Raw genomic sequence first — 10,672 nt, forward strand, 5'->3', positions numbered from 1 at the left:
ACACACACACACACACACAGAATTGCTGTGCAAAGAACTTACAGCCTACGTGTATCTTTTGCCTCATGGGAAATCTGAAAATCCTACATCTAATCACAATGTTTGCCAATGTGTATAGTTTAAGATTTTTTGTAAGGAGCCCAAATGCTAAGACAATTATACCTAGAAACATTACTAAATAACCAAACAAATGCATTGTATAGACTTTCAAGATCTTCAGTACAACAGCATCAAGTCTATGTACCACAATACTGTAGAGCAGGGGTAGTCAATAGGCAGACCACGGGCCAAATCCGGACCACCAGACACTTTTGAATGGTCCCTGAAATCTTTTTATTATTATTGTTACTGTTATTTTGTATTATTTTCTCTGGAGTCTAAACCTTGATTATACCTTGACCAAAAAATTTGGACCTTGACAAAAAAATAATTGCCTACCCCTGCTGTAGAGTACAATGCAAGCACTGTGCAATATTAGTTCTGTATAACAAGCAAGCATCAGGAAGACTCTGAGACATAAATACAGCAGTTTAGCTGCCGAAAATTTAGCCTTTGAGCATCAGTTACAAGTAAATGTATTTGTTATATTTTTTATGTCTCTGATAAAAAGTGGCATTTACATCTGTTTAGATGAACAAAGTCCCATCATCATCTCAGTATGCAAATGCTTCTCTCTATTATTAGTCCTTTCCAGCAGTTTATCTTGTAGACCTTCCCCTTCTTTGGAAATCCTTTGCACATTTAGTCCATCCTTTATGGAAAAAGGCCTAGAGAATGTAATAAATAATGATAAACCATCTCTAGAATTTTGAAACCAGCGCACAGAATCCTATAGGTCATCATTGTCTTTGCATTCTGTAGGATGGTTTAAAATTTCAGTCAAATGGATCTCACTCTTCATTAAATTCTAGGGGTAAAATCCTGACACCAGTGAAGCCGATGGCAAAATTCACATTGACTTCAGTGGAGCCAGCATTTCACCCTATAGATTTTTAGAGTGGCATTTTCAAAAGCACTCAGCATTGTCCTAACTCTGCCCCCACTGGCGTCAATGGATCATAGACTTGGGCCAACGCTGAGCATTTTCGAATATCCCATCCTTAGTGTAATATCCATACAACCCTCTTGGTAGAGTTCATCGTAAATTCTATAGGACTTTCCCCATAAGGAGTAATATCATATTTAATTCTTTATGGGTCGAATCCTGCAATCCTTACTCAGGCTGTCACTGAAGTCACTGGGAGTTTTGCTGCTATATTTGGCTCTAATAAAATCAATCGGATTTTTATTTATTCTTTCATAACATTTTCTTTACAGTGCAGTACATTCTCATCAAGCACGACAGCATTTTAATGCCAGCAGCGGAGCAAACAGTACAACGACCCTGTATCAAGAGTGTGGGTATTTGTTTTCACCTGGACATTGATTTCGTTGTGCCTCTCAGTGATCTCTATCAGCTCCTGCTCCAGGAGTTTGCGAGAGCGCTCGCTGCCCTCCAGCCCAGCGCGCATTTCTTCCAGCTCTGTCTGTGTCAGGCTGAGGCGGCGTTCCTGGAGGTTGTACTGTTCCCGGAGTTCCTCGTGCTGGCGAGCATCTTCATCCATCTGAATCTGAAGATCCTGAAGGCAAAAGAGGGATCAGTATGATTAAGAAGCATGCAGAGGAAGCTGTGAAGTACAAGACAGCCCACCCATCTCCTTTGCTTTTCTCCTATTTTTTAAAGGGACATTGTCCAGTTAAAAATCATGATGTCTGATTCTGATGTCACTTATGCCTGCTTTACACCAGTGCAACTTCTTTGACTTCAGTGGAGTTAGTCCTGATTTGCATCAGTGTCAAAGAGCAAAATAAGGCCCACATATTTAAAAAACGAAAACAAATGTACTTTTCAATGCTGTTACACCACCTTAGGTCAGTGGTTCTCAAACTGTGGGTTGAGACCCCAAAGTAGGTCGCGCCCCCATTTTAATGGAGTCTCCAGGGCTGGCTTAGACTTGCTGGGGCCAAAGCCGAAGCTCGAGCCCCACTACCTGGGGCTGAAGCTGAAGCCCGAGGGCACTGGTGCTCAGATTACAGGCCCCTTGCCTGGGACTGAAGCCCTTGGGCTTCGATCTTGGTCCCCCACCCGGGGGGGGGTGGGGCTTGGATGGGCTCAGGCTTCAGGCCCCCCTCCTGGGATCATGTAGTAATTTTTCTTGTCAGAAGGGGGTCGCGGTGCAATGAAGTTTGAGGACCCCGGACTAGGTTATTAGAGTCACATCCTCAGCTGCGGTGACACCAGTTTACACCAGCTGAGGATCTGGCCTTTAAAGGTTTTTTATTTTTTTAATCTAAATTTGGATTGCCCTTTTTATGCTGTTTGTATCCTTTTTGCAGTTCTCTGAGCTTGGACAAAGAAAACAGACTGGTAAGTTTCACTTTTCACTTCAGTTGATTTCTAGTCAATTTCACTTTCAGGTTCAGGTGCACTGGAGTGATGAAGCACTGTTTGGTTTGCAAACACTGCAGGGCACTGTCTATTAAAAACAAAACCGTTTTCATTGCAATTTTTTTTAATTGCATGGAAATATTTCTGCTGGTCTGAGGTTTTGTAAAAGCCCGTGCGCCTGGTTTTTCTCTCACAACAGTTGTACCCCATTGATTTGGATGAAGTTACTCCTGATTTACATCCTTTGCTTACAAAACCTGAATTTGGGGGCAAATGTGACCTGACAGAGTCTCTCTAAACAAGGCTGTATATTCCACTGCCTAGAGTTATTATATGTAAAAAGATGTAACTGGATAGAGTTTTCCCTTCAGGGTCCGACTTCCTCCTCTCCAGTTTACCTTGATCTGCTGCTGCAGTTTTTTCAGTGTCTTGACAAGCTCACTGTTGTTCCTGTTGGCGTGATCCAGCTGGATTTCCATTTCATTCAGATCCGTCTCCATCTTCTTCTTGAGCCTGAGCGCTTCAGCACGCCCCTTAGCCTCCATCTCCAGACTTGACTGCAGAGACTCAATTGCACGCTGATGATTTTTCCTGCGGATTCCAATGAAGCACAAGTTGGATCATTCTGTTACACTTGAGTGCAGTCCAGCCTTTGGCTTTAGGTGGGTAAAACCAAGGGATTGTTCATGAAATAATAAAAAGGGATCATTTCAGAAACTCTCTGAAAATGGGATTCTTGATCCCAGCAGCCACACTGATCCCAAACACTTTCCTTCTTAGAGTACTTCATACTAATAAGTATAGATTTGAAATGGACCAACACTTCTCCAATGAGGTAGCTAAACACTGGAAATAATCCTGAGAGTTTAACGTGATAATTATGGTTTATCACGTTTCCCTGAGATATAAAAAATATTGTCTTTTGTGAACATTAGAAGTCTAAGGATTACTAGGCTGGCTCAGAGCCAAGGTCCATCTAGTCCAATATTCTCTCTACGACACTAGCCAACAGCATAAGCCTCAGAGGAAGGTGTAATAACCCTGGCTGTGGGATAATCTGCCTCCCATATTAGGTCTCATCCTACTCTAATAGAGACTGGCGTAAGTTCTGAAGCAGCAGTCTGTTCTGATGGTAACTAAGAAATGTATTATGAGCCAGATTTTGTTCTTAGTTATGCAGCGCAACATCTTGGACTTCGGTGACACCACACAGCTGTAACAGAGAGCTGGATTTGACCCAGAATCTCCTACAGTCACCTGCTTCTTAATGTTAACACAAGATCCCTTGGTAATACAGCCACTAGATCAGGTCAAATCCAACAGATCACCCAAGCAAATGTGGGCTTCTTTCATTGAATGAAAGAATATTCATAGTGGGACCTTACACCTCCTCACTGCATATTGAGTCAAAAAGCTCTGAGGGTGTATCTTTGAGCACTTAAATATTCCATACCTTGTAGCTTCAAATTCCTCTTCCTTCTCATGGATTCTTCTGTCAATGTCAGCCTTCACCTGAGCTAGTTCAAGCTGAATACGGATCAGTTTGCTTTCTTCAACCTGCCAGCAAACATACAATAGAGGTGTGACTGAATGGTTTTTAAGAGGTAAAATCTGTATAATTTATCTGCTGGAATATGGCCACCAGGTTATGTACTAGTCTGATGTGTCCCCCTCATGTGTGTAATTGTCAGAACTGGATACAATTATTACCTCCAGGGAAGACTCTGCTTCCTCTAGCGCCATCTGCAGTTCATCCTTCTCAACCTCCAGCTTCTTCTTTATCTTCTGTAGCTCATGTACACTCCTTCCTCCCTCACCCAACTGGTCAATCAGATCCTTAATCTCCTCTGAGGAAGAAAAATGGAGATTTCATGGGATGGGTGTATTCCAGGACTGGGAACTTTTAACAAGTGCCACCCGTACTGATCCTTTGAAAGAAAATGGCTTGAGATAGTTCCAGTCAAGCGATCAACAATCTGCAGCAAGGGAGATTTCAGTTAGATAGTAGGAAAAACTTTCTCACTATAAGGATAATTAAGTATTGGAATCTGTTACCCAAGGAGGTTGTGGAATCTCCATCATTGGAGACTTTTAAGAACAGGCTAAACAAATATCTGTCAGGGATGGTCTAGGTGTACTTTGTCCTGTCTCAGCACCCAGGACTGGACTAGATGACCTCTCAAGGTCCCTTCCAGCCCTACATTTCTATGACTCTACTTCCAATCAGTTGGCCTTTGCTTTCATTTCTAAATGTTACTCTGGATTTCCAAATGAGGCCTGTTGGCAGCCTGTGTTCAGGGAGATGGAAAAGAGAAACCTATTAAGCCATCAGAAATTCTCCACAATCTCTCTCTGCTTCTTCCTCCCTCCTCTCAAATGGTTGCTCTTCCTAAGTGAAAACAAGACTTCACGCGGTCTGGACTCTGTGCCAGCCACTGTAGGCTGGAGCAAAGGATGGAGGGGGCAGGGAGTATCAGGGCTGTGCCACTGAGTCCATCATTATTTATTTTCTGTGGGCCACACTGCCAGAGGGTCATAACTCCTCCCAAATATTCATGGAGTTATCCTCACAATACCCCTGGCAGGAAGGTCAGTGTCATTTGCCCCATTTTACAGACGGGGAAACCGAAGCAAAGAGAGATTAAGTGACTGGCTCAAGATCACAGAAAACTCCATGGCAGAGCTGGGAATGGAATCCAAGCCTCATGTATCCTAGTTGATTGCTTTAACCACTAGTCCATCATTCCCCCTATTATCTGGTTCTCGTGATGATAACCCCCCACCCAAGGGATGCACAGGGGTCATGGCCCCTACTTTAGACCAGTGGCCACCAAGAGGCAACTGACCCGCAGCACAATCTTCCTGTCTCCTGAGCCCCTCTTGTCCCCCCCCCCCCCCCCCCGGCACTATACATTTATCTACGTTACTTTCACAATTTACTTTGTGTTTGTGCGTGGGGAGGTCTCAGTGAGTTGGTGAATTTCACCCCAAGAGCAGAATTTGGCCCATCATTTGGAATGTCATCAGAAATACATGCACAAAGAGAACATGAGTATCAGCTGGGAGAAGCTACAGCCCATCATTCTGTGTAAATCGGGGGCTTTGGGGATGTGTGGAGGTTGTTTTTACATGGAATCAGTGCTTACCCTGGAGGGTCTTGTTTTCCTTCTTAACAGATTCCAGATGCTCTAGGGCTTCCTCATAGGCAGTTTTGAGCTTGAAGTTTTCCGTCATGTAGATGCGGCAATCCTTCTGGGAATTGTCCAGCTCCACCTGCAGCTCTTCGCATTTCTGCTGCCACTCCGCCAGCATCTTATCAAAGGCCCTTTGCTTCTTGTCCAGGGCAGCACAAGCAGCATTGGCCTGCAAGCAGAAAGCCAAGCATTCACGGCAGACAAGTTTTTCTTTACACATCACTTCTGTGCATGTCCTGCCAGCTAGTCACGGTTAAATTGGCAGCAGCTCTAGTGACTGGCAGAGTTCCTCTTAGTCATTCTGAATGGATGATTAAAATATTTGCTTGGCTTTCTTTCCCTGCTGCTAGGAATTTGGCAAGACCACCAAGTTGCTTTCAGTGTGATGGCCTCCCTCCATTCTGCGGTTATAGGGGAGCAAATGTTTCCCATTTCAGACATATCGCGTACAGATGCGCTGGTAGGAATTCTTGTGGTCGACTACTGTGGCTCTTTCGAAAGCATTTTGGCTTCAGTTGCCTACAAGATGCTATCCAAGGCAATTTTAGATTGTGTTAAACTGAATCACCATAAAAGGGAAGGGATAACAGGGTATTTCTCTTTCCTGGAGCTTTATGGCTTTTAATCATGAATACGCCTTGCATTCTTACTACCCAAAGCCGAGCTTCATTAGAGGGAAATGATAGCAAAACACCCCTTTGCCCCAGGGATGTAACCATGGGCAGTGCATATCGTAGGCTGAGGGAGGCTGTGCCTCCCCAAACAGCCCAGCGTGGCCCCGCCCATGCTCCGCCCAGAAGGCTAGGCTTGCCCTTCCCTCTTGGCCCCAGCCCAGGCAGGCTGGCTGCTCCTCTCCAGGAAATAGGGTTGCCAATTTTGGTTGGACGTATTCTTGGAGATTTAATCACATGACATTTTTTAATTAAAGATTAATCTTTAATTCGTGGAGTCTCCAGGCCAGTCCTGAAGGGTTGCAGGAAGCAGGCTGGGACTTGGGGTGGCTGGGGTCACCCAGCGTTAGGGGGCCCCCCCAAGTGCTGGGGCTGCACTACCCAGTGCTGGGGTGGGGGGGGAAGGCTGCTGGGGCTGCCCGCCCTGTGCTGGAGGGGTGGGCTGGCGGCGTGGGGTTGGGGGAGCCACACGCCGCCTGCCCAGCATGCTGGGGGGGGCGGGCTGGTAGCCACGGGCGGGGGGGGCACTCTGGGCTCCATCAGGGGAAGGAGGGCGGGAGGGGCTAGCCTTCCCGAGCCGGCAAGTCACCCACCGTCCATGGATGTAACACAGTGAGGTAGGGTTGTCTGCTCCTACGGCCTAATCCAAAGCCCATTGCAGTCATTGGAAAAACTCCCATTTAGTTTCTTGGGCTTTGGAGCACCCCGTAGTCCTGATTTAACTAGCATTTTTATTCCCATTTCCCACCATTGCACTGTTATTGGTGCATCTAGACTAGTGGTAGCAAAGGTGGAAACGCTAGCATAAACCGGCAGCACCAGTCACGAGTGTTTTCACTGCAGGGCTAGATGACATGATGATTAAAACACCAGTGGCCAGTCCACACTAGCATTCCCACCGTTGCTGCAAACAGTGGCAGTCCAACACTGGCAAATGCGAAGGACGATGTCATTGTAGACACAGGCTGCGGAGAGGGATACCTGGTGCTGCAGCTAGGATGGGCTGTCTGGCCAGATGGACTCTTGCTTTTGCTGCTACTGGAAGCTGGTTAATTAGCCTGACTGAAAGGAACATGTTGTATGTCCATATGGAATGTCTGTGACTATCCTCTGGGCCAGGGGTAGGCAACCTATAGCAAGCGTGCCAAAGGCGGCATGCGAGCTGATTTTCAGTGGCACTCACACTGCCCAGGTCCTGGCCACCGGTCCGGGGGGCTCTGCATTTTAATTGAATTTTAAATGAAGCTTCTTAAACATTTTAAAAACCTTATTTACTTTAGAGACAACAATAGTTTAGTTCTATATTATAGACTTGTAGAAAGAGACCTTCTAAAAACGTTAAAATGTATGACTGGCACGCGAAACCTTAAATTAGAGTGAATAAATGAAGACTCGGCACACCACTTTTGAAAGGTTGCCGACCCGTGCTCTGGGCTTTCACACAGTGGGATACGTCTAGTGCCTTGCTACTGCTGGTAATGCAAGATTTTGTCTTTACTTTAATAAACTCAGTAGAGACCATAAAAATCATGTGAATGAGGGGCCTGGCCCAAAGTCCATGGAAATTGACAGAGGGACTTCAATGGGCTTTAAATCAGGTTCTAGGGTTTCCTGGGATGTTTTGTTCAGGCATATGTTGGCAGGAATCCATCTTTGCATCATCAGGTCCCTTACCTTTTCCAGGTCAAGAGTGAGGTCTTCCACTTCTATCTGAAGCCTCTGCTTGGTTTTCTCCATGCTGGCGGCCCGAGCTTGGGCAGCTTCGGCTGTCTCCTCTGCCACCTGGAGCCTAGCAGCCAGCTTTCTCCTGAGGGTGGAAGGTTTTAAAGCGTAAGCTGAAGAAAGCGGAGGGAGAGAGGCTTGCCCATCTGTCCCCTCCTCAGATACGTTCACTGTTTTAGCCTTCAGAGGGACCTACCAAGGTCAGGAGGTCTGCAGAAGCCTGACTGAGAATGGTACTGTCCTATCTGTGAATGGCATGTGCACCGCTTAGTTTATTGGTTTTGCAGCGTTAAATTTCAATCCGGCACATTTCACGGTGCCTGCCATTCGGCTTTGCAAATAAAGGCTGGGCTGAGTCTGCGCGGAAGGGCTCCGCACCAGCAGGACTCTTCCAAGGTTTTGCTGCTGATGCGGCGAGAACACGTCCAGAGTTGCTGCGGGGTATATGCCAGAGAAGGGACCCAGCAGCACCTCTAACAGTGTGCAACATGCTCGTCTCTTCTACTGGAAGGAGTGGTCGGGGCCACCGTTCAGACCTCTGCTCTTGGGTGGTTTGCTGGCACTGAGCTCTCCTTGGCCTGGCACATAGGGGTCTCAAGGAGTAGGACTGCAAAGAGGGGAAAGGTAAATTGTCCCCTTTTCCCCCTCAGCCAATGCCCGGTCCATCAAATCTAAAGTGAACCAGACCTATTCAATCTGAGTCAAGAGATGTAAACCGGGGCTTTCAGGCTAAGAACTCTCCTCGTGGTGGCATGGATTCTCACAGTGCTCTTTCCAGACGGACCACGGCCAAGGGGGCTCCGCTTTTAGCCTGTGCAGCTTCGATAAGCTCTTAGTTCCCCGGGGCGGAGTGCCTTACTCCGGTTTGGTAGCCCCTTTCCCCGTGATAGTGCTATTGACTCCACGAGGGCTGACTGAGGAGTAAAGTACCGCTCAGGTGCGAGTAGGGGTATCTGAACCTGGCCCTTTATTAGGAATGTGTCTGCTGTGTTTGATACCAGGCAGCAATGGGGATTTAGCTCTCAGCATCCCTTATTTATTATTACAGGCAACATTCCCTCTTTCTCCTCCTGACCGGGATGCTCTCGCTTCCTCTTTAGCTTTTTCAAGTGGATCCCCACAAGCTCACAGCCCTAAACTCTGACTCGCTCCACAGCCAACCTGAATACTGGCCCTGGCTACCCCCATCCCCTCTCCGGCGCCTTGAAAGCCGAATGCTCACTTGGTCTCTTCCAGCTCTTCAGTTCTTTGAATGGCATCCGTCTCGTATTTGGTCCTCCATGTCGTGACTTCGGTGTTGAGTTTGGAGACCAGGCGTTGCAGCTCGGCTTTGCCCTCTTGCTCTTCCTCCAGCTGCTCTTTTATCAGGTCCAGATCATGTTTTGTGTTGGCCAGGCTCACGACAGCGGTGCTACGGGACTAGAGATACCAAAACCACCATGAGTTACTTGTCCTTTGGGAGCACAAAGTAAGGCCAAAACTATAACAGGGTTCAAAAAAGAACTAGATAAATTCCTGGAGGATAGGTCCATCAATGGCTATTAGCCAGGATGGACAGGGAGGCAACCTCATGCTCTGGGCGTCCTTAGCCTCTGTTTGCCTGAAGCTGGCAGTGGACGACAGGGGGATGGATCACTTGCCTCTGTTCATTCCCTCTGGGGCACCTGGCATTGGCTACTGTTGGCAGACAGGATACTGGGCTAGATGGACCCTTGGTCTGACGCACAATGGCTGTTCTTATGTTAATGAAGGCACTGGAGTAACTTCCTGGCCTTTCGGTGCTCAGATGGAACAACTCAGTTCTGAGCCTGTTAGAAACATTTCAGGCCAGAAATACAAATACATTCACAGTCACGGGGCTAGTTTCCACTCTCCGTACATAGGTGTTACTGCTTTGCCGTGAATGAGTTGCACATGCACTCATATAACGGAGAGCAGAATTTGGCCTTGCACCATTCTCAATGCTTTGGCGTGGTGTTTCACTTGATTTACCATGGAAAACCCATTCTGTGCTCATTCTAAGCCGAGAAACAGCGTCTGCCGTGACTGAGATGTACTAATACACCAGTAGAGCAATGCACCAAGTAAACGGAGCCTGCCTGCGGAATATGCTGAGTGCCTCCAGGGCAGAGGAGGTACTTGAAATATTGCCATAGTTTTCAGGCTAATTTGTTCCAACTGTAACTCAACTGGAGTTGTCTGCAGTGAGATCCAGTAGTTGGGGCATAGGAGAGGGAGTCAGGAGAACCGTGTTCTATTCTCAGTTCTTCCACTGACTCAAGTAAGACCTCTGAGGGTTTGTCTACACTGTGATAAAGCACCTGCAGCACAGCTGGCCTGGATCACTGGCTCAGGCTGATGGGGCTTGGGCTGCGGGGCTATAAAAACAGTCAGTGGTCTCAAACTAGGGCTGCCGCTAGTTCAGGGAAAGCCCCTGGCGGGCCAGGCTGGTTTGTTTACCTCCCGCGTCCGCAGGTTCGGCCGATCGCGGCTCCCAGTGGCCGCGGTTCGCCGCTCCAGGCCAATGGGGGGTGCAGGAAGGGCGGCCAGCACATCCCTCGGCCTGCATCGCTTCCTGCAGCCCCCATTGGCCTGGAGCAGCAAACCGCAGCCAGTGGGAGCCGCGATCGGCCGAACCTGCGGACGCGGCAGGTAAA

The 10,672-nt window shown here is 47.5% G+C and overlaps 1 protein-coding gene across 1 annotated transcript in view; it reads right to left on the reverse strand.

Moving 5' to 3' along the window:
- Positions 1-10,672, reverse strand: part of LOC112110304 (myosin-16) — a 47,952-nt gene that overhangs the window by 4,476 nt on the left and 32,804 nt on the right. Inside the window, exons 32-38 of the mRNA XM_026650582.1 lie at positions 9,238-9,434; positions 7,968-8,100; positions 5,575-5,791; positions 4,139-4,275; positions 3,882-3,985; positions 2,827-3,019; positions 1,416-1,619 (exon numbers count right to left, since the gene is read on the reverse strand). Of these exons, the coding sequence (XP_026506367.1) occupies positions 1,416-1,619; positions 2,827-3,019; positions 3,882-3,985; positions 4,139-4,275; positions 5,575-5,791; positions 7,968-8,100; positions 9,238-9,434 (1,185 nt within the window). The remainder of the gene's footprint in view (positions 1-1,415; positions 1,620-2,826; positions 3,020-3,881; positions 3,986-4,138; positions 4,276-5,574; positions 5,792-7,967; positions 8,101-9,237; positions 9,435-10,672) is intronic.

Source organism: Terrapene carolina, unplaced genomic scaffold, assembly GCF_002925995.2.
Source record: "Terrapene carolina triunguis isolate 2854851 unplaced genomic scaffold, T_m_triunguis-2.0 Scaffold93, whole genome shotgun sequence".
Classification (NCBI taxonomy): domain Eukaryota; kingdom Metazoa; phylum Chordata; order Testudines; family Emydidae; genus Terrapene; species Terrapene triunguis.